Below are 24,721 nucleotides of genomic sequence, written 5' to 3'. Positions count from 1 at the left end.
AGATTCGAAATTCAAATGTAATATTTTTTTATAATTAAGTGTAACAGTATTTATGGCCAGACTAAGTATATAATATAATTAACGAAAAAGATTGCCAACTTGATAAACGCATATTTATATTATACATCATATAAAATGTAGTATAAAAATGTGTTTAATCAACGGTATTTAATATTTTATGAACTAATATTACAAAATTCTTTTATTTATTTTAGTTTTCAAGAAAAACTATACATTTTCTGAGCTTATGGTATAGAGATATGATATTTCCTGTTGGACTCCTTTGTAAGGTCGGGCAAGATTGCTTGCGTATGGTCCAGACTGCAATTTCCTGTCAGGCCAGAAATCTACTTTTTCCCATCAAGAACAAGCGGCTCAGCCTCATAGTTTTAATATTTATGTATACATACCAACTTACTAACTATTCAATACGACACATAAATGACCGCAAAGAGCTGGGGTCCGCATGACCCCCTTCACAATGTTTCATTTACTACATTTTCGCCCAAAAACCAATTATAAGTACTCTTATCGTTTTTAAATCCCGTTTTATAAATTACTTATGTTTCTATCTATTTGGCTAGATGTTCGTATATAACTCAGCCTAATCCATTGTGATCTACTCCCTAGCGAGCTCCAGCATTAATGAACTAAGGGATTAGCTTAGATGAGATGATTGAGTACCTCTGAGGCTAAAAAGTAATTACCGACGTGTGCACTTCATCTGCACAACTTCGAATCCTAACTAGCCATCCCAGCCAATAACTAATTTACGCATTTAGTACTCAAGTATTCGATCAAACTTAGTCAGATGTTTTCAAGTATTTCATTCTACCTTTTGTTATACATTAACCGATACAGCATCACAAAGCGTATGGTTTGTGTAGGTCATATCTTTGGTAAAGCTGAATGAATCGCGACCCCTGAATCAAAAGACATTTCACTGAAATACAAATAGTCCTCAGCCCAAATGGAGCATTGAAACTTCGCCAATTCAATGCCCAAAATCCCTCCTTAAGCATAAGGTCCGGATAACCTTTATGCTTCAAGAGACTTCGAAATTTAAGATGCTCATGAAATACATACCACTTTGCATCATGAATTATTCCAGGAGACAAATTGTTGAGAGCTTTGTATTATCTAAGGGTTAAGTTCTTGGTAAATTGTGGGTTTAAATAAAACAGCATTAGGTGAAACATTTATGTTGTTTTAGTCATCCATATGGCACCCAGTATGGCACTAGGTAACATAATATGTCTTTTAATAGAAAAGAAGATACGTTTATTAATAGTCAGTACCTGGATGACCGTGCTTTGCTCGGTATTTTTTTTTTTTTGTTTTAACTTTAATTATTCGCCAAAAAATAGTATTATTATTCGCCAATAAATGTCAGGAAGAGTCATAATAAGTTGGGACTACTCAAACGCCTCCTATTTGTAAAAAAAGTAAGTTTAAGTCGATAAAACACGAATATGACATTTTCTAAAAAAGATTCCTAGCTTCGATTTATCGCCCCCGAAACCCCCTATATACTAAATTTCGAGAAAATCGTTGGAGCCGATTCCGAGATTCCAATTATATATATACAAGAATTGCTCGTTTAAAGATATAAGATTTTTTTCATCAGTGCTGTACAAATCACAATAACGGCACAAGGTCATCTCGCACTAGGGAAGGTACTACACTTCCTCAGAAAATCAATGAAATAGTGGCATGCTACTGTATTTCGTTCTATGACTGGAGGAGTCGGAGACCCGTATCATTTTCCTCACCTGCACCGGTTCATTCCTTTATTTCCATGGTCAATCACTTTACCCCTTAAATGCGGGCAAAAACAGCGACCCTCTGCAAATGTTGATGGGTGGTTGTGATAGCATAGGCGTACTACCAGCTCAGTTGCCCGCTATTGCATTAAAATAAATGTCTCAACCAGACAGACTTATTATCATTCATATCATAGACTTCATTCGTACATTTATAGTTTGGGTATATATATAAAAAGAACATACACATAACGTCTGTTACGCTTTTCGTATGACGTTGATTTTTACCCTTATGTAAATAAATTTATTTACATACAAAAAAAACAGACTTTATAAAATATTTTTAGTTAATTTAACCTTAAAGTCAAAGAGTAACATTTTATTAGCACATGGCTTCATTTAATTGTTAACAGATGCATGTTATTCAAAGGATAAACGAGAGACACTCAAACATTTCTCTATTAAATTACATGAGAATTAAGTCATTTACATTTGTTATTCATAATTTATGCTATCCGTGAGCTCTTCGCTGCTTTTAGAATAAGGATTATAGAATTAGCAAGCAATTAGTTGCGAAATTCACATCCTAAAAAGTGAATTTACTGCAAGGTAAATTTGTAATGTCGATATTACAAAACTATCTCTGGAAGTAATTAAAGGATATTTAGTTATATTGTGATCAAATATTTATGTGCTTTGTGCATATAGGTCAGGCTTTACATATACTTTTGTGTTCATATGCAAGGTTAATATATATTCATAAAAGCAAAATTAATTTAATGAAATTCTAAAACAAAATTAATTTTTGTAATTCGTTGATCTTTATTATAATCTCGTAACGCATCGTTTTAAATTCAGATCGGGGTCCCTGGTCCTTTACGTGACTGTTAATTCAAATCGTATAAAATACAAACGTGCGCACAAAACAACAAAGCTTTGAGTCGTTGAAATTAATAACAAGGATTCCAATATCCGGCCTGCCAAAGTAATATTACGTACGAACTTGGTACTTGCAGGCTCATCATAACTCGTAGGTACGTTAGTTATAACAAATCGATCTCATACACATAAAATGGAAGTTTCTGAACACATTTACCAGGGAAAGGTAAAAATTTGTCGTGAAAAGTTTTCGTGGAAGTTATTGCAACCATTATCAGAATGGAATAGTTTTGAGTAGAATTTCTGCCATAGTTCGAAAGCACTGTACAAATGAGGTAATGGAAGACTTTTTTACTTTAAAAGTGCATTTATCAGGAAATTAGGAGGAGTTATTGGGGTTTCTCGTGAATCGGGTGGAGCATAAAAATTTATTGCTTCTATTCTTTATTTTAGATTCTGAGATTCCTTTTCTTAGATCGTAAATGTTTTAATGATAATGGATAATAGATAGTAGGCAGATACCTAGTATATTTAATCGTGAGTACTAAACCATCGGCTGTACCATTAAGTAATTTTATTGACAGTGTTCTTATAATTCTTAGAAATGTGCTTATTATTTATTTGGGACCTCCGTTTAGTGTTGATGAAATTTTATTAAACTTTCATAATTATAGTGTAGTTCGTTCATATATTTAAACAAGTGTATCATTATTATTTCCAATTAAATTATTGAAGATGAATGCTTCAGACAAAATAATTTGCAAGATAAAATATAACATTTCAGTACATTTTTGCTCCTGTCAGTTACAGCATAATAAGAAAGTATGAGAAATGCTTCTTTCTGGACTTTCTAAACTAAATGTTATTCTTAAAATGTGAATGCGAAAGTTCACTTATTATGTTTTTAAGTGCAAAAACTTGCCAGCTTCAATTCTTTATTACGGATTATATTAATTATACAAAAAGGTTGTTTAGTTAAACAACAGTATTAATCTTAAAACGAGTGCATTCCAAAACTGGCAATAAACAAACTCAACCAGTTATTTATGCAATTACAATCAAAATGCTTCTCGTACTTGCAGTCGTTTCCTTGGTCATCAATAATTGGCTACCGCACACATTAAAATTTCTGGTACTGCAGAACATGACGGCTTTTGTGAGCAGTAAGCACACGTTTGCCGTCATGCGTCGGTTAACGGTCCAGCTGCCAAAATGTGAACTGATCTTGCACAAGACAATTGAATTCTTGCGGCGAGTTGGGGAATACAATCTAGTCGTGTTACTTACTACTTTTGTTTGTCAGGAATCAGTGGCGTAGCTAGAGGGACAAGGGCCCTGGTGCATAGGGAAAGAATCGGGCCCTCCTCCCCTCTTTCCGCCTTCCTCCCCTCTTTCAAAGCTGAGGTTAGAGGGCCCCCTCAGCTCCGGGGCCCTGGTGCACTGCACCACCTGGCCCTATGATAGCTACGCCAATGTCAGGAATACAATCGGATCTAGTTAATGTAATATTTGAGTTCTGCGCTTAGTTTTTATTGGGTTAATTTGCAACTTTTTTGTTTCCCATTGCAGAACTATTTCTGCTCCACTCTCTCTTTTCTCTTCTTGTCGGAAGTTACCCGATAACAATAGTGCAAATTAAATTATTTATAATTGATTAAAATTTGATGTAATATATATCATTTACATCATTTGTTCCATCGGTTTCCGTTTGGTCTCATATGTTCCGTTTAGCTTATCAACCAGTTAAAAAAACAGCTCTTGTTTGATAATTTACATCAAACAGTGGAAAATAGGCTTCAAAAATGTTATAAATAAGAGATGAAACCAGCTAAAAATCAAATAAATATATTATACACATATTACAGGCATTTGAAGAACTAGAAGCATTGCTGGCACGGAATGGAATATGCATAGCTGTTAAGGAGAAATTGGTGAAAGACTCTGGGGTGGCAGACGAGGGGTCCTATGATGAAATCGTGCAGAAACTATTGACTAAGCCGAGAGCTAGAGGTAAGAAGCTAATATAGTAGATTTCGTTTTGTGACAAAGGCGTGAAATAATACTTTGCGTTTATTAAACATAAAAATAATTAAATGATATGCGAGATTTATTAATTATTATTATCTTTCAAGTAAACTCCCATATTCCACTTCTCGTGAGATTTTAGTATAAAGCTTGACCCGTGTTATTTCCCAGGTTTCAAGCTATCTTGGTAGCAAAATCCATCCAAATCAGTTAAATAATTTAAATATAAAGAAGAGACACACAGATATTTATTTTCACATCTGTCATATTAGTAGGATAGTCGAGATTATCCTATTGCCTGTAATAAAGCTATTTAAATCAAAGCTTGCTTCGAAGTAATCAATTCAACCGTAGTTAGTTTTCTTTCAGTGGCAAAAAAAATCTTAAATGTTATAGTCGTGTCTTTAATTAACGGTACATACTAAAAACATTTAATTAAGATACACACAAGTCTGAACAGGAAAACATAAAACGTAACGTTTCTTTACGGAATTTATTACAGAAACACTTTGGGTCTGTCGTCAAATATACAACGCCAAAAAACACTGACTAAGAAGCCCTTAGGGTTATCGCTCACTTGAACGATCCTAAAACTCATAGTGATTTTAATTACAGTTTTATTAAATCAATTTTTTTAATATATTAAATAATTACGTTTAATTCAATCGTACTGATAACTTCAATAATGAATTTTCGCTTCACATCACTCACAAAGAACTTAATTATTATTTCCATCTTCTGCTCTCTTCATCTTCTACGTTTAGACATAATATAATTTACTTTGTCGCCTTTGTCGATTCGCGAGTTTGCACACCATACAAAAATTGTTATACATAACATTTGCTTGCAATATAATTCATAATTCTTCATTTGCATAAACATGGTATACAAGGTGTTACAATATAAATAATACGGTAAATGTTAAGTAAAATATTGTAATAAACATCTAATACAATTAAACTTTTCGTCACAGTTTTTTCTTAAATATTATATATAACTTAACAACGCATTATTGAAGTGAAAACTTCTTTAGGCGCGTTGAGCGTTTTGGTAGAGGGTAAAATCCTCGGTTCGCGTCACCGACATGCTAATGATAATAGTATATCTATAGCTATGGAGAGCCAGACTAGCGCACGCGCAGTAGCAACTTGAATTCATTGAAATTCGTGTAAATATAAATACTATGTATAATTAAGATAATTGTATATTAATTATTTTTTCAACCACTTTGTATTTATATTTTGTTCATGATTTGTTTAACCCATCATATGTAACTAATAAATAAAACATAAAAAATTTAATATAATTTTTGCATATAGTTTTAATTACTCTCAACTTAATAGTTCCGTTTTCACTTCTATCGGCAGTCCCACGACTGCTGCTGTTTTTTTTATTAGATCGTGATAACAACGAATACCTATTTTTTTTTTTTTTTTTTTTTTTTTTTTTTTTTTTTTATGTCATAGCGTTCAGCTGGTGGTTCGCCTGATGGTAAGCGATCACCACCGCCCATGAACATTCGCAAATGTAGTACCTCTGTGAATGCGCTGCCCGCTTTTATGGGGTAAGGGAAAAGGAAAGGATTAACGACTGGAAAGAAGGAATAGACTAGGACGGGTGAGGAAAAGGAAACGGGCCTATCCTAACGCAGTTAATTAAATAAGTCGAACCTATTTATCGCAGTTGTGTATTATACCGAGAATTTACTCTTCCCATACGTCTGTCAGGTGCAGGTTGCGAGTTGTCGGGACCCCGCTTCTATATCTGTCTAGATTTTAAATAAACCTATCCTGACCCATCATATCAAATGTCCATTTCACAATCCAAGGGTTTTACATATATTGATTAAAATATAAATGAAATTTTCGCGCTATATTGTAAGCAGTATGTTGCGAATCTAAATTTTTCGACAGATTAGAATAGTATCTCTCTGAGTAGATTAGATAACAGAGTTTTCAATTTTACGATTACATTAAATATAATTAATTCCGATAATCATTGTCAATATATTACATGTATAATAATACATACATACATGAACAATTCATATTTAAATCTTATAATAATGTTTAAATGTAAATCCAGTCAAAGTATATTCCTTGGTAACTAGAGTTTCTAGTGCAGGTAAAAAGTGAGAATATGAAAAGGTGATGAGGCATAAACGATTTAATACATCGACGATTCGAATGCGAATATTGGAGTACTGATATACGCTAGCCCTTGTAGGCAAGGTAACAGCTGGCGACTGGGCAGTGTTAGCCTAACCCTTCGTCGCAAAATTTTATAGTAAATTGACCGGACCAATTTGATATAAAAAATATTGTTATAGCTGAAGCCTTTTCTGAGCCTTTGTAAATTGAAACAAATTTTGTTACAATTTACGTTTTTTTTTTCGTTTAGAGAAAATTCGCTTCTTATTTATTCTATCGTATGTATGTAATAGAAAATGTTGTTGGGAAATTATGAAAATGTAGTAAGATAGAAATATTTAATGTTCCTATATTTATTATTATACAAGTAATATTACCTATATATTTACTACTTAGTATAAACATTAATTCCATTAAATTACCTACTTAGATGATTAAATTCAAGGTTTATTATAACACACATGTATATAATTCTCCTTACATCACTAGATTCATACAAAGTTGTCTAAGTAGTTTTTCAACTTACCGTAACGATTCCAATTACGATATATTATACCATGAAAACAATAACGCTGTACGTGTACATATACATCATCTAAATAAACTCCCAAACATTTCCATTGAGAACTAATTCATCCGAAAATCATATTGGCCTTCCAAAACTAAGCAAAAAGGGTTAACCCCATAAGCGATAAATTGTCACAACGCTTGCTCGATAACCAGCTGCGGCGAGGACAATTTTTCGGTATGGTGGCTTCACAAATTGAATCTCGCTCCTCAATAACTAATGATTGCCGTTTAGCACGCCGCTCTGAACACGTTAGGATCGATTCCCCTTATCACTAGGCTTGGTTGGCTCTCGACAGGGGTCCTTTAGACCTTTAGACGCAATGAAGCTTTTTAAGGTTGCCGGATCGTACGTATTAACAAGTTGAAGGAAATAATTGGTTTATATACATATATTGGTTGTGTATTACTACTATTTGGCAAAGATTTTCAAGCGACTGTGTTTGTATCAGTTTACTGAGTCAACCGCTTTTTATGACTGTTTTTTTTATTTGAAAGCTGGTGCTGGTGGTTTGGTCTAGTGCAGACAATTTGAAAGCGGTTCTGTTTTTTTGTTAAAAATAATTATACTTAAAGGAATGATCCGTGTGTTGGTACACAATATCACACTGACAAAGCGTAAGGTTGTGGTGACCGAATTACAGCAACGGCGTTGTAAGTGAATCACATTCGTATAACGAGAGAGGGAACCGACATCTTCGTTGACGTCTTTCTATATACGAGTACGATCACATTTTGATTGATAATATCGCCTTCTTTTGTTTTTATTTGTTCAACTATTGGATAACTGAGTGCTTCAGTTTACTTCTCTTTTATATCAAAAGTTGAAACCCCTATGTAATTAATTAGCTACAGCTTTGATTATTATCGTTTATGCTTATAATCTTGAGTAACTAAAGAAAATGTAATTGGATCCAACGGGAAGGTGATCCCCAAGATACAGGCTGTCCTAGCTTGGGGACCAATGTACCGTCTATTTTTATATGGACTTCCCGCCCACGGCTTCGCCCGCCTCCGTATTGTACTTACCTTTTAAACCTTCCCTGGACTATTCAGAATGCACCAAAACTTTAATTATAAAAATCAGACCGGCCATTCTCGAGTTTTAGCGAGACTAACGAACAGCAATTGATTATTATTTATAAGAGATTAAATTTCATGAAATGTGTTGTAACTTATAAGTACCTAAGCATCAAAATTAGGTAGAAATGTGTTTTACTTCTCGGGATCTGTCTCGCAAGTAATTCATAAGTATTCTACACAACTCGTCTATCAAATTTCATTAAGTTGATGTATCAGATGAAGCATATGCTAATATTTTGATAGCAGAGGCTTATTTAATACGACGATATATATAATATACCTTGTATCATCATTTATTCATAAGTTGTCGCGACGTTTCGCGTCATGTAACTTTTGATGAATTACAATTTTAATTAAATCGAGTGCTGTGTAATCTTTTATTTTATCGCTGGTGATGTTTTTTTATTAAATAATATATTACATATTTTAACTATTACTCAGTTAATGGTAACTATTAAAAGCTGATAACGTTAATTACATTTGATGAAGCTAAGTATCATATACACGTTATACTTAAATTATGTCGAATCAAATACGATGGAGTGTTTTACATATTGTTTCTTTTGTTCTTCTGCAATGAATTATATTTAGGTACGTGTAGATATAACTTCAAAAACAATTGAACTTACAGAGAATTCTACCCATTTAATTTAGTTATTACCAGAAGTTGGCAAAGGTATAAAACTGAGCTGGAAGGACATAGGGACGGATGAATGAGATAGACGTTTCAATTTCAAGTGGCTTTTTAATTTAGATACAAGACCTACCAAAAAAATTCATTCATTCAGAAATGCCGACTTCATTCAAAATATTTCGTATATTGCTCTAGCGGTCCGCCCTGGCTTATCGTGTGGTACGTTTATTCTCTCCATAAGAACCTTCCCTGTGTATTAACAAAATATAAAAAAATTAACCCAATCGGTCGAGCCATTCTCGAGTTTCACGTTAGCAACATATTTGCCGTTTTTTTATTTATAAATCTGTCGGTGTTATAAGCAATTGATGTATTTGTTTTAGTATAGCCATTAAACCACAAAAGAATTTACAAAGGAGACGAAATATTTCACCCACCACATGTATCCAAGGTAACAAAGTGGTTTAAGAATGTAAGAAATATCTTGTTTTAAACATATCAGGTATATACATGCTTTATTTAAATCACTAAAGGGATTTAATATATAATTAGATATTAAAGGTGTTATTTGTTGTTACATGAAGTCTCACTAACGTACAGTAACAGATATTATAACAAAGTTTCATGCATAACTACATAGTAAAAAGCATCCGCATATATGTATATACAGTATGTAAGATCTTTAAAACCACACGACGGAGTTTGGGGGTTTTTAATAGATACAGTGATTCAAGAAGAAGGTTTATGAGTATTATAAGATCTATTAAACTACTCCGAATATAAAGCGTGCGAAGCCGCAGGTAAAGGCTATGCAAAGACTTGAGGCTGGGGTACGTCATCGCGTCCCATTGCCAACAAACCAGTGACTTTAATTCAGTGGCTGTCTGGGAATTTTCCTCTCTGAAAGGGATCCATTAAAAGTTGCGGCATTAAAACTTTAAATCCTTTTGAGCTGCAAATATAGATGTTCCATAATCTTTCAGACTCGCGGACCGCGATTTTGCTCCCCCAGCACTTCTTTAGTCGAACCGTTTGTACTTGGAGAGGGCTTTTGCCATTTCGTCATGCTGTCTCTTCTTACTATTTTAATGGTAGGCAATTTTCAGACCATTCGCAGTGTTACATATTTTTGTCATTTGATGTAATTTGAAATATTTTTAAGCGCACGTCTACAGTGGGTACTTTTACTCACAAAATTATTCAACTAGTTACCAGACGGTTAAAAGAATGAGTTATGTAAATTAGGTTCTGAAGCGCAAACAGATATGTAAGTCACCGTATGCATACGTAGAGAAATTGCGATCCATAGGTACTATCGACGTGAGAGACATTTAAATTATTAAATAGGAAATATGGTGATGAGGTTAGGTTGGATGTTTTAAGCGTTTGGGAAGTCGGCTTAATAATTATTTAGATAGTTTCACATTTCCAAGGAAAAAAATAATGCGTTATAATGCAAGCAAAATTCATATCAAAAGGTCATATTTTTTCGACGAGTTACATCAAGCTCTTTTTATCCGTTTTATTTAGCGGTTTTTAAAACAAATATAACATTTCAAGGAACCGTTAAACATGTAAAGAAAATGAATACAAAAATAAACAATTCACCAAGTTCTTGAAGAGATAACATGAGTTTCCTCACAGATCTTTGTGTAATCAATCTCGGAACCGGTGATAGATTCATAAAAGTTGCCGTTTCAAAGGAATTTCGGAACAAAGTATCTAGTTTTCAACTAATTTGAATAGGCTAAAAAGTTTAATTTTCTTGTCCTTATTTCAAACAGTTTTTAATAAATCAACGTTACATAATTGTCAAAAAATAAACTTTTGAACTAAATTCATCACGGATTATTTGAACAATATTTTCCAGTGACTGAAGTAGATATTTTATTTTCCTATAATCCATAGACCACTACAACATTTGTTAAAAAACCTGTTATACTAAAAGGTTTTGTTTTAAAATTAAAGAATTTCAATCACATTTGACTAGAAAAATATTGAGAAATGTAAATACTTTAACTTAGTATACTACAACACATTATATATTATTGTTGTGCAATGTTATTGTGATACAACAACTTTTGTTGTAGCATATGCTCTCTCTCTCTCTTTTGCCCTTTTCTCCCCTCTCCGAACACAGGTCACTCCTAATGCACGCCGTTTGGCGCGATCACTGGTTTTTTGCCGCCAATTTTATTCCTATCTGAGCTTTATCTAAATATTATACTATTCCCAAAGGTGCCATCATATTCGGCTCGGACCAAGAAGTAGCTGGCGTGATGCGGGCAGTGGAAAGGGCTAACGCGACCCACTCCTTCAGCTGGGTGGGTTCCGACGGCTGGAGTGCGAGGGCCCTGGTCTCTGACGGCAACGAGAGGGCCGTGGAGGGCACGATCAGCGTCCAACCGCAGGCCAACGACGTGATCGGTTTCACGGAGTACTTCCTGGGTCTTAATGTTAAGAATAATAGGCGCAATCCGTGGTTCGTTGGTGAGTTTACATTTCGAGATTGTTCTATGTTGGTTTGGTTTTATTTGTGTGAAAGCCGAATATAAACATAATTTTTTATCACGTGAACAATATATGCAAATTTTAAATATTTAGATGTCCTACTGATCCTTAAATATAAAAATCAATAAATTACTTGTTGTTGACTAAAGTGCACTCTTTGCTTTTATATATTAATGCATTCTTAATGAATTGATAGCTTTTCTATTAAAAACACATTAACTATATAATAAAAAAATAAAGATGTGAATTTTAATTTCTTTGATGCAATTAGCGATTTCGCTTGCTCTCAGATTTTACTTACAGTTGTTCGAAGCGCTGTAATTAAATCTTCCTCTGTTTAACTCAAATAAATCATGGAGGCAGTGAAATATTATCATTCTGCTACAGTAATTAATTGTATTTAACGATTGGTTTCAATACTTCGGTGTTAGTATATTGTACTTGTATTGTGGAACTGATAATCAGCTATCGAATCTACTAAATATAGATTTATTTTATTTTTATTTGGAGTATTATATAGAGATGTTATTACTGTCCATTTATTTGTTTACGCTATCCTTTTTCAGAATCGATTCCAACAAAATATGCAATTGCACTTGCCTACAATCCCAATAGCAAGAGTAACATTTAACCAAAAAATATATCTAAAAGGAATTTAAAACGTTAATCCTATAATACGATGCGTGTTACGTGTAGCTGTTTTTACACCCTTTATAACACTACACTGATTAGTTATATAACTTTTTAGTTTTTAATATTCCCTTTTTGTTATCGATTTAACTTTTTTATTTTTTTTTTTTTGTAAACATTACGTTTTCTGGTGCTAATTAAACATATTCTTTTTTATATTCATTTTAACAATCATACTGAATAAACTCAAAAATTAAAAGTGATGTAATGTTAATATTTAAATGCCATAACATTACTAAGATGCTACTCCGTATCCTATGCCATATTATTCCTGAAACTTCTGCCCAAAATGCACACACAAAACCGCAGAGTTCTGGGAGCAGCACTTCGAGTGCCGGCACGGCGGCGCGCCGCGCACGCCCTACAACGGGCACCTCGCGCGCCGCTGCTCCGGCGCCGAGCGGCTCACTGCCGGCAACACGGAGTTCGAGCGGCAGCTGCAGTTCGTTTCCGATGCGGTCATGGCGTTCGCATATGCTATCAGGTTAGCTGCTTGCAATAACATTGTCCTACACCCCTGGGACCTGTGTCCCCATTAAGTTATCTAAAGACCGGGTACTTTTCTTCGAGGCATCCGAGTATTGATTTGTTTATTTTAATTATCTAACTGAGCTGGTGGTTCACCTGATGGTAAGCCATCACCACGTCTATATAACGGTCTACTAATAACAGTGTCCTGCAATCTGTGACCCCTGTCTGTGGTACACGACTATTGTTTTTTTAATTAAATAGTCAGCAACGGCGGTGGAAGCTTCAACCATGACAAAACACAAATTTTATTTGGAAATTTATAAAGAATAAAGGCAGAATTTGTTGATAGTAAGAAATTCTCTCTATCAATCGATTTTTGCAACTCGTAGGATCGGATTTCTCCTCTATTTTATGTTTATTAAGTTCTTTCCACTAGCTTTTCAATGCTTTGAAAGGATATCTATGCATTATCTAACGTTTTATGTTACAAAGAACGAAACATTCACGTCCTATCGTGTAAAGTTTATTTTAATGTGTACTAGCTGTGACCCGCGGTTGAAACCGCGTAAGTCCGTATCCCGTAGGAATATCGGTATAAAAAGTGCCTGTGTTATTTCAGTTGTCCAGCTATCTACGAAGCAAAATAGTATTATTATTCACCAATAGATGTCAGGAAAAAAAAAACACGAATATGACATTATTTCAGTTGTCCAGCTGTCTACGAAGCAAAATAGTATTACTATTCACCAATAGATGTCAGGGAAAAAAAACACGAATATGACATTTTCTAAAAAAAATTCCTAGCTAGATCGATTTATCGCCCTCGAAAACCCCTATATACTAAATTTCATGAAAATCGTTGGAGCCGATTCCGAGATCCCAATTATATATATATATATATATATACAAGAATTGCTCGTTTAAAGGTATAAGATTTGTCAGTTTGAATTCTCAGTCAGCGTACTGCATATCCATATATCCGTCAAAGATAAAGATATCAGAAAAATGTTAATTATTCACATTTTAGCCAAAAATTTGAACTATACAAACTTCTGCACATTTATTATGATGTTGCTTAAAATTTAATAATTATTATTGTATTCATCGGTATAATTGAAACCATTGAACAGACATAATTAAATTATTTGTTATCGAATATTGAAGCAAATCCAAAACACTGTTATTGGATGTCCAATTTCTAATGCGAGTGCACCAGTATCAAATAAACAATAAGATCTAAAAAGCGGCACTAAATGCTTTCCACCTGTGCAATACGCGGGTATCCCTCCAAACCTCTCATCAAACGCGCGGTCGGATGAATTTGAAGAGATTTTTTAAATTGAACTACCGTAATACCATTTCTCCGAGCCAGTTTCCGGGATATGAAACCGCTTTTGTCAGCGCTTAAATATTTCAGCGAAATTTTCATAGCAAATTGGCAAATGCTGGTGTTTACTTTGTTCAAGAAGTTGTCATCAGATATGTAAAATAGTGGGATTTTACGAAATACTGTCAAATAGGGCTGAGTTAGGGAACGACGCTTTTACTAACTTCACCCGTATCGTATATAACCGACTCGTTTAGACACAGTTTAATCGGGCAAATTTTATTCAATCTTTATTGTACCAAGCATACAATACAATTATATGCTGAGTTATAACATTTTAGGTATTTAGTAAAACATTTGTAGATGTTGGCAAATGCGTTGCCCTTTTTAAAGGATAATGGAATTACAAGAAATATATAAAGGAATAGACTGTGAATGGTAAGGAGCTACCCTTCCCAGTCCTCTCCTTTATTCCTCTCATCAATCCTTTCTTAATCGGTAAAATTAATTTAAAGTCGGCAATCCATTTGAAGAGGCGTAAGGTCTGCAATTGACCTATTGCCTCTCCAAATGTTCATAGGCGGTGGTAGCGCTTACCATCAGGCGACCCACTATCTCCATTGCCGAATATGATATAAAAAAACTGATATATTAAAATGATCATCCTACACTCAACGTACAGTTGCCATGATACTCACAACCTATAAAAATTAAAGAGTTTAACGGACTTTAAGCGCGCTTTATTCATTACATTATTTGACCCGACGTTTCGAACACTTTACGAGGTTGGTCACGGGTAAACTATGAAGTAAAATCTTGGCGTTTATACAAAAATTGTTGTTTGTGTATTATTGTTTATTATTATTATTATAGTCTCAATACACTGCGTATTAGCCGAAATTAAACTGAAACTTAAAAATTAGCCAGTATTAATCCCCTGTGTCAATATCATTATGGATCTAGCTCAAAAGATTAGCGTTAAAGTTAATGAAGTCCACAATACTGAAATCCCAGAAATAGATATATGTACATTACCTTTGAACTTGGATTGTTTCTCCGAGACGCAAGTCCTGCCAGGCGTGAAGTTAGTACTACGCAAATAAAACTCCCTTTGTCATATTGGAGCTAATTAATTCCGAAATAGTCTCATCTCACGGGAGGTAGAATTCAAATGATTGCCTCATCGCGTCAAAGTGGCTCGCGATAAAAATTGTCCGTCGATATTTCCATTCTACGCAGACATTAGCTCCATTTTAATAGTGAATTTATCTTCTCCCGAAGTTAAATCACGTAGAAAAACCTTTGGGACGCGATTTAAATAACAAAACCGGCCAATTTATGACTTGATAGCCAGATTCGGTCCCAATTACTTATTGCTCTTTGAGGAAAAATGGGATTTTCGTCCACAATTTATTCATTATTTCGATTCATCTTTTTATTGGATATTGTACTTTATTTTTTTTTAGTTTTTCATAGGAATTGTGTAACTATTCTCGGGTATAAATAAAATAATTATTAATTACGTGTAAGTTCTACGTAAAAGTATCATTTATTTTGAATAAAAACATACCTTCTTCGATTAATTATTTGAGCTTTAACTTGCTTCGTCCATCCGGCTTCGTCGGTGGTACTTAGTGTAAACAGTGGCGTAGCTAGGGGGACAAGGGCCCTGGTGCATAGGGAAAGAATCGGGCCCTCTTCCCCTCTTTCCGCCTTCCTCCCCTCTTTCAAAGCTGAGGTTAGAGGGCCCCCTGAGCTCCGGGGCCCTGGTGCACTGCACCACCTGGCCATATGATAGCTACGCCACTGAGTGTAAAGCATATAGTACTCGTACACTACGTACTTACATATGATGAACATGACAATGGTTATAAATTGGGTTTGCTTGCCAAGATCTCTCTGCAGAGTGTAGCCAATTTTAAAATTATAAGCCTGGGAAAACAAATTCCTAAATCATACTGGTTCCATTTCACCTATAACGCACCTATAACGCATATATGTTTAAAAATGTATTTCCTACAAATAATAACTCGTATTTTAATGACGTTATTAATCGCTTATATAAGAAATAAAGAGAACACGCAAACGCGTATTAAGTAACTTTAAAATCTATGCAAAGAAATGAAAACTTGTAAAGTGTATCGCTACGTAAAAGATCTGGTACAGCAAATACAATTTAATTTATCTGAATATTGTGTACATTATACCAAAAACTATACGACTTCCAATCATAGTTTTTTGTTTCATTTATTTCTTCCCCATACATGAATATCGCTGTCCATTTAAAAACTTTACATATTAATCTCTTCACTAAATGAAGTTCTAATATTAAAATGTATGTTAGAGTCGACTGCCAAGCGCGCATCGGTACAAATTAGACCAGATCTTACGGGGAAACTACCACACCCCATCCGAAAACCAGCGTGAAATAACAGCATGCTACTGTGTTTCGTACGGTGTGTGGCGGAGCCGGAGGCCCATTTCCAGTATTCAATCCTTAACTCTTGACGTTTAAAAGCGGATAGCCAATTCGCAAACTACCTCTGTGAATAGTCATGGCCAATAAAGATCGCTTACCATCGGGCGTACCACCAGCTCAGTTGCTCCCTATTACATAAAAAATTCTAATACTTCACTATTTCCTTACAATACTTCAAATTGAATCGTCACATATAAAAACATAATTCCGTTCCAAACGATTAGCGGAACATTTCTATTCCAGCTGGAATTTTATCACCAAGACAAGTTGTCTCTGCGATACAATTATCGTGGAAACGGAAGAGGAACGCGTGACAGTGACGTGACACTCGACACGCTTGCTGTGGGACTATAAATACAGCTTATATACGTGACAGATTCAGTGGCAATTCAAATGTAGATATTTTTATAAAGAGTGCTATAAAAGAATTTGTGAATGATATCTCATAAAAAGCTTTTCGGTGATAGGATGAGCATCGTTTATTTAAAACCTTTCACTTTGGTAATGGTTGTACTATGTTTGTTCCTCCAGCTTATTATCAGATTTTTTGTTTTACGACAGATAATTTTGGTTATATTCATCACATAACTGTCTGTTATATGTAAATATTTACAAGAAACATTAATTAACAAATTACAACAGTTTCTTTTTATGTCATCGTCAGCAATGGAGGTGGTGGGTCGCCTGAAGGTAAGTGCTACCAGCGCCCATGAACATTTGCAAAGGCGAAGGATCGTTTCCACGCAGACCTTACGCCTCTACAAATGAATTGCCGACTTTAGATGGAAGGGATAAAGAAAGGATTGGCGAGAGGAAAGGAAAGGAAAAGAATACCTCGACCTCGGACCTCTGACGTTAATAAATTAATAATTAGAAGTACGTTTCTCGTTTTTCATCATATTATCAATAACATAGCATCTCGATTTCCTTCTGTATTGCATAGAAATATAAAAGCCTGTTCATTCATAAATAATGTATTTATTATCCCCAAATCCATATCAAAACTCCAGATCGACTTGTAAACATGACAAGATCATAAATACCAGAAATATAGGTACTTTTATAGACGTGTCGCGAATATTCCTTTATTCTGCAGCAATAAACACGCCAATAAAAGTGAATGTGAGCGCGAGCGTGACATGGCGACCTTGTCACGTATTCAATGCATTCGATGTCACGCGATCGGCTTCAGTCGACGCGCTGACAGTTGCAACGCTAGGGTAGGTGCTAGAAATATTAGTTTTGGGACGATTTTTCTTAGACGTTTCTATTATTGTATCTTAGTGACGTTTTTACTGAATCGACACATTTTATGTGGTTGTTTGTTTGTTGTTTCAATAGAGAAATAAATTATGTAAATTGTGAATAGTTATATATATTGAGAAGAAAAATAAATAAATAAAAATATATTTGCTAGGTTTAAATTATTGAAAGAGTGAAAAAGTGTTTTTCTTTATATGTCATAGCAACTGAGCTGGTGGTTCGTGGTCGTTTACCATGCTTCTGCGAATGCGCTGCCCGTTCTTAATTGGCAACTGAAAAGAAGGAATGGACCGGGAAGGGTGACGTGGTAGTCAAAGTTTACAATTTTACAAAACGTTAGTTGTTAACGTGACAACTTTGACCGATTTGTATTCGTACGGAGATTATCTAAAAAAAACATTCAGTTATACAGTTATTACAATATTATTCAACTATCTGCGTCCCGCGGTTTCACCCGCGTAAGTCCGTATCCCGTAGGAATATTCCAGTTGTCCAGCTGTCTACGTACCAAATTTAATTGGAATCGGTTTAGTAGTTCTTGCGTGAAAGAGCAACAAACACACACACATCATAGATAAGATTATCAACGAAAAAACTATACAATATTATTCAATTTTCAACAAAAAACTACAATGATAAAATTTATAATATCTAAAAGCCACGTACCTACTATCGAAGCAAATGTTTTATGGTGAATATAAACGATCCTTAAATTTTTCGTGAACAATTTACCATATTAGTATTCCAACGTTCGTTACAGCTTACAACCCAAGGAGAGGGATGCCTTCTAATCTGAATTTATGCAAATTTTCCGTAACAATTTGTCAATCTAATCACACGCCCAGCCCTAGCCTGCCCTATTATCCCAAATGTACAACGTGTGACCTTTCTCACGTCATGTTGCGTCCCACTAATAGCTTTTAGCAACACTTTTGAGGCAAAGTTGCCTTTGATAAAAGCCGATGTACAGTAGAGAAGGATAGGACGCGACTGACGTTACTCTGAGTTTTATTAAACTTTTCAAAAATGCTTTTAGATTTAATTTCGAAAATTAATTTCTGTATTTTCAGCATAATTGAGATCGTTAAGACTGTTTCATGTCAGTAACTCAAAGTGGTTCAAACCGATATTTATCTAGACTTTTTTCAGGCTTCAGAAAGAAAGAAAAAAAAAATAGTTTTATCCATAAGGTATGTTTTAAAAATTTGCTGGCTGGATAATTAATGAAACTTGACTATGGATAAAATGGCCCTCAACTAAACGATATTATAATTTAATTTTTAATTGTCATGTTTATTTGACATAAGCCCTGAGAAAAGTTTAAATTATTATTTTTAATTTGTTTATTATTTTTTTAAATGCTTATTACATGTGATTTGAAATTGAGCCCGTAAACGTTCAGTAAACTTTTTTATTTGTAAATATTTCAGTACAAGTTCGTGCAGAAAAAATACCATACAAGTCATAATGCAGCAATAGTTTATCGGTTTGAACATAAGTCCTTTTTGCTGAAAATGTTATTATTCTTGTCAATGGACTTTAAAAGAAGAAGTAATTTTAAAGTTTTAGTTTTGTTCTTGGCTGTGTTATCTCAGAAATTAGTTCATTTGAAATCTGACAATTTGAATGTGATGTAGTTTTTTATTGACAACTGCGCGCCGCGGTTTCACCAGTGTGAGTCCGTATCCCGTAGGAATATCGGAATAATAAGTTGCCTATATATTATGCCAGTTGTTCAGCGATCTACGTACTAAATTTCATTGCAATCGATTCAGTAGTTTTTGCGTGAAGGAGCAAGAAACAGACACAAATCTTTACAAACTTTCGCATTTATAATATTAGTAGGATTATTAATTTTCAGTTAGAGTTCCATTTGCTCTATATGTTTTTCGATAAAATCGTAAGCGTTAAAAGCATTTTACGGTTAAATATATTTATTTCTCTAAAGATTACAATTTTCCTTTTTTGTTTCATTTACAAAATGTATTATGACATTGAACATTTTTTTAAACATTTTTACGTATAATATATCGATATTTGTAAAGTACACAAATGCTCTATTGGGCAAACGTATGTTTTCGTGTTTAGAAACTTGGATAGACTGACACCAGCGAAATCTAAGAACAGATCATTGTATTTCATTACTGCAACTGCCAAAAGATTAAACTCCTCACCCGTTTAGGAGCACCCTATATCTCCGTTAAGTGCTTCTAGGCGACTCCATATGAGCCGGCTTAGCTATTTTACAACGCTCGTGTCTACCGTTGGCAAAACGAGGAAACGATTTCAAACTCCATTTATAGCTTAGTTATTTTTCAAAAGAACGGAAGCGTAGGAATAACAAGACATACTTTGAATAAAATCAGGGAACGAAATCTCAATATGTATTCCTTTTATTTCACATATTCCAATGAACACACGCTCTTCGTGTCACTGACGCCTACGCTGAATTTCAGCATTTGCTGAATTTTGGTGACGATTTACACGAACGGCGCAATAAGCAAACGATCGCGCGCGATGCATAAGGCCGGTGTCGATATCTGTATCATGCTGAGCGTCGGTGCCGATAGCATAAAAGTATGAACCTAAATTATAGGCTGGATTAGCACATAGGTTACTTTTTACCCTGGTACAGAGAGTGACGCCGCAGTTCACAGGTATTATTTACATAATTCTGTCAATCTTTGAATAAACTGCTAAACTAAATACGGTAAGCTATTAGTCTTGAAAAAACAAGAAATCAGATTATTGTCGTGTATTGAATACGTACTTTTAATAGAATTAATCCTGATTATTAGTTTATTCTTTGTTAAAGGTATTATAGAAATATTATCTCATTTGAAATTGTAACTGAACGGTTTCTCGCCGGTTCTTTTATCTCGGAAAAACATTCCGAACCGACGTTGCTAATTGCTGAGTAATATCAGTTTAAAGCGCTTCTAGAGGTAGTCTAGTTGAATAAATAAATGTTTGAGTTTCGTATTGAGTTTGAAGAACTAACTGCCGGTTATCTACTAATCTTTGAGATGAGCTAGTAATAAGAGAAGGAAGTTATACATAGGTATGTATAATTCCTATTCATATTATAAACAACTGCATGACCTGGCTCCACCCGAGTAGTCATTTATCGTAATTGAAATAATATATACTATTCTTATAAAGGATCAAACTGCAGATGGTGTGGAAATTTGATTAAGATCGATTGAGTACATTAGTTTGAATCGCGGATCAATAATGTGATACGTAGTTTATATACATTAAGATTAGTAAGTCTGTCACGTTCGCACCCTTAAACCAAAGGAAATTTACATGGTTACAATACAGAGGTTAGACTTTGGTAAAGTTCGTAAGCTATTTTTGTCATATAAACCAAAATATACTTATGAAAAGGGAAAGTTCTATCGTACGATATAGTAAAATTGTCGCTATCGAAGATGCAAAGCTGTATGTATGTACTGTGTACTTTATCCGAGGGCCTTTTCAAAATCGGAAGAAATAAAATTTCAACAGAATCAAATTCTTCCTCTATCTATTTGGTTAATTAGTAAGCGTACTGAATAAATATACATTGGATAATCTTAAACGTCTTATTTCCATCCATTGCAACTAATGTATTCTCGAAGGTATTAATGAAATCATACTATCATATCATACTAATATTTGTAAGGATGTGTGTGTGTTTGTTGCTCTTTCACGCAAAAACTACTGAACCGATTGCAATGGAATTTGGTACGTCTGGACAACCGGAATAACTTATAGACAACTTTTTATCCCGATATTCCTACGGGATACGGACTTACGCGGGTGAAACCGCGGGGCGCAGCTAGTCTGTCATATTGCAACGAAGCTGTTTCAATCACAAAAGGAGGAATCAAAGTGTGTGGGTAGAAATCACAAGGTTCTTTTATGGCTCCTCAATATTACTTTGTAATTTTCCTACGTCATTACCATTAATATCATCTTTTTTCTCCTTTAATAATAGTCTATCATTTCATAGGCTATTACCTCCGTTCTTATTAAAAATATAGGGTACGAGTTATACTAGTATATAACACTTCGTTTAATTTTTAGTTTTATTTTCGTACCAAGACTTAGTTATTAGCAATTTATCCGTAGGTTTTCAACGGTTTGACGTGATTCTTCTTGTGTTTGATAGGAAATTGTTGGCATTTGCTCCCGTTTTAGAATATCGGACACTAGTGTTTGTTTAATGAAATAAAACAACTTTTATGATATTTATATATACAACTGGTGTTACACGCATTCTCTTCCAAAAAACCTGAGCCCGTCAATAGTAAAATGCTTCACGGAGAGTTTATAAAATAAGGTTGTTGTTAAAATACTACAACCCGGAAAACATTTCTGAATACACAAGGCTCAACAAGGAGACAAATGAAATGAAGGACGGAATCGGCTTACGTCAATTGTCAATGTTTTATTCTGTTTTGAAATACATTGATATGTTAATTGATGAGAAATTTGATATCCGGAGATTTCCCGAGACTGATAGAAAAACAAACAAATGAAATGCTCTTAGTTCATACATTTTCAAAAGGTTGTCATTGACACATTTTTTTTTTTTATTTTATAGTATTGAATGGAGTATTTTCTTGTGTTTGATTTTACGCAAGTATTATACATTTAGAAATTTAAAAAAAGGCAGACTCTCCCCGTGACCACGCTCGCTGTAAAGTGTTCGAAACGTCGGGTTAATAATATAATGAATAATACGCGTTTAAAATCCGTTAAAAAGTATTGAATGTGCTAAAATCATCAATTCCCTTTCTATTTTCAGTACTTACTGCTTCTTCCGAGTATCAAACCGACATTTCTATTTTTCATTAAGATAAGAAAATACTTAAATCTTAAGAGTCAAATGAGGTTTACATTCAACAATTTTTACTTCTATAACCAAACGAATTTACCGTTCCAAAACGTACCGAAATTGCAAAACAAATAGACAATGTAAAGATACTGGTAATAAATAACAGTTTAAAAGCCGACAGTGAAACCTAGTGGGAAATTTGGTGATCCATTTTTTAAATTCAAAACAAACATGCAAAAAAGCAAATAGCCACTATGTTTTTCCATAATATATTCACGTATCGGCGCGACGTATGCGATACGACAGCGTAGCGACGACGCGATATTACCTCACGTGTAAATTTACAGAGCTCAGATACTTTATTGTATAAGAACGAGCCCTTATAAACTAGCTGTTGCCCACAACTTCGCTGGCGTGGTCAAAAGAATTTATAGTACAAGCTTTTGTCCCTTATAAAAAATGTGTTGTATTCGCATTTTATCCATGATTTCATGGAAATATAGAATTAACTAATATCCTTTTTTAACGGATGCTTACATCATAGTGGCTATTTGTCAAATTTTAGCTGATAGATTCATCGGATATACGAAATATATGTACGCAATTTAAGGACAAATTCATTTGTATAATGACTGAAAGCAGAATACAAATTCAAAATCGAATTATTCGCCTAATCACGACTAGTCTAGACTAAACTGGTCGTGACTTTCAATTGTTACTTATTAAGTAATTCTACAAACAACAAACTAAACCTAACTTTAATTACGTTTGCGAAGATTGAATACATATTAGCTTAGAATAATTAGATTACGAATCTACAATCTGTACCTTTTGATGAAGTCAGTAGAAATTATTATGTGTTATATCGATATATGTTAGATACTCTAAAGACCGAAATCTCTTATTGAAACCAGATCACAACGCGTGTGGTCAAAGTAAAAGATCCACAACGCAAAATTCGCGTTATGGCTGTGGTGAAATCGCACACGACAATGTGACAATCATAGAAAGACGTGTCGTGAACGACAAGATTGCTGTTAGACCACGACGCGTTGCGGCAATGAAGAAAAGCCATGACCCGTTCTGAACATTAATAATTGAATATAAAACGACGAACACGTCAATACGACACGACACAACGTTATTAAATATTAATGAATTTTGTAAGCAAGTTGTATACAACATATAAATATAACTGTGTTTTACATTCTACATATACATAGCTTTTTTTAGATGAAAATGTATCGAGTAGCGATATCGTATCGTTCCCGTCCCACGTGGAGCCGCTCTTAGTCACTTGTACAAAAGTATTAATCTGGCTACACGCCAAGCTTTGTGGTAAATTGTATTTGGCACCAACTTCTGGACAATATGGCCATAATTACAGAACTTTACTCATACATTTAAGTTAAGAAAGGTGTCAACGTGTATACGTTTCGCGAATTATTATCTTCATCATCAGCCCATATTTGTTCCCACTGCTGGGACAAAAGCCACCTATTATTATCTCAATCTATATAAATTACGTGTCACATTGTTTGTCCGCAATGGACTCCTAAACTACTCAACCGATTATAATCAAATTTGCACACCATGTGCAGTTTGATCCAACTTAGAAGATAGGATAGCTTAATTATGATAAATCACTACTCGGGCGGAGCTGAGGCGTGCTATGTTATGTCTATTTATTTATGCGATTTCATGGGGTGGAAGTATTACATAATATGTATATAATTTATTAATCAATTTATGTATATCAAGCTTATTTCCTTTATAAGACAAAACTCTTCGCTATGTTATAAATAAAGATAACGAAATGAAATAAATGTCACATTTGACGTTCAATATAATATCAGTACAATGTTATTCAAATCCCGTGCAGCCACAACAATGCATTTTGGATATTATAACTAGTCTTGCTCGCGTTCATAATCTGTACATTGTTTCGACAGACAGACACCAATAACAAATACGATTGTTAGCAAATTACCTAAAGTAATACAAAATATTAGTACATTCAAATCATATTTATTTCTAACATTTTAAACACATTA

The 24,721-nt window shown here is 34.2% G+C and overlaps 1 protein-coding gene across 1 annotated transcript in view; it reads left to right on the top strand.

The window, feature by feature from the left end:
• The window catches only part of LOC119830877 (metabotropic glutamate receptor 2-like), a 146,729-nt gene that overhangs the window by 98,593 nt on the left and 23,415 nt on the right, over positions 1–24,721 (top strand). The window contains exons 7-9 of the mRNA XM_038354054.1: positions 4,508–4,652; positions 11,340–11,591; positions 12,612–12,786. Coding sequence (XP_038209982.1) covers positions 4,508–4,652; positions 11,340–11,591; positions 12,612–12,786 — 572 coding nt within the window. The remainder of the gene's footprint in view (positions 1–4,507; positions 4,653–11,339; positions 11,592–12,611; positions 12,787–24,721) is intronic.

This window comes from Zerene cesonia, chromosome 12 (genome assembly GCF_012273895.1).
Source record: "Zerene cesonia ecotype Mississippi chromosome 12, Zerene_cesonia_1.1, whole genome shotgun sequence".
Taxonomy (NCBI): domain Eukaryota; kingdom Metazoa; phylum Arthropoda; class Insecta; order Lepidoptera; family Pieridae; genus Zerene; species Zerene cesonia.
This window is presented reverse-complemented; position numbering and strand designations above follow the sequence as displayed.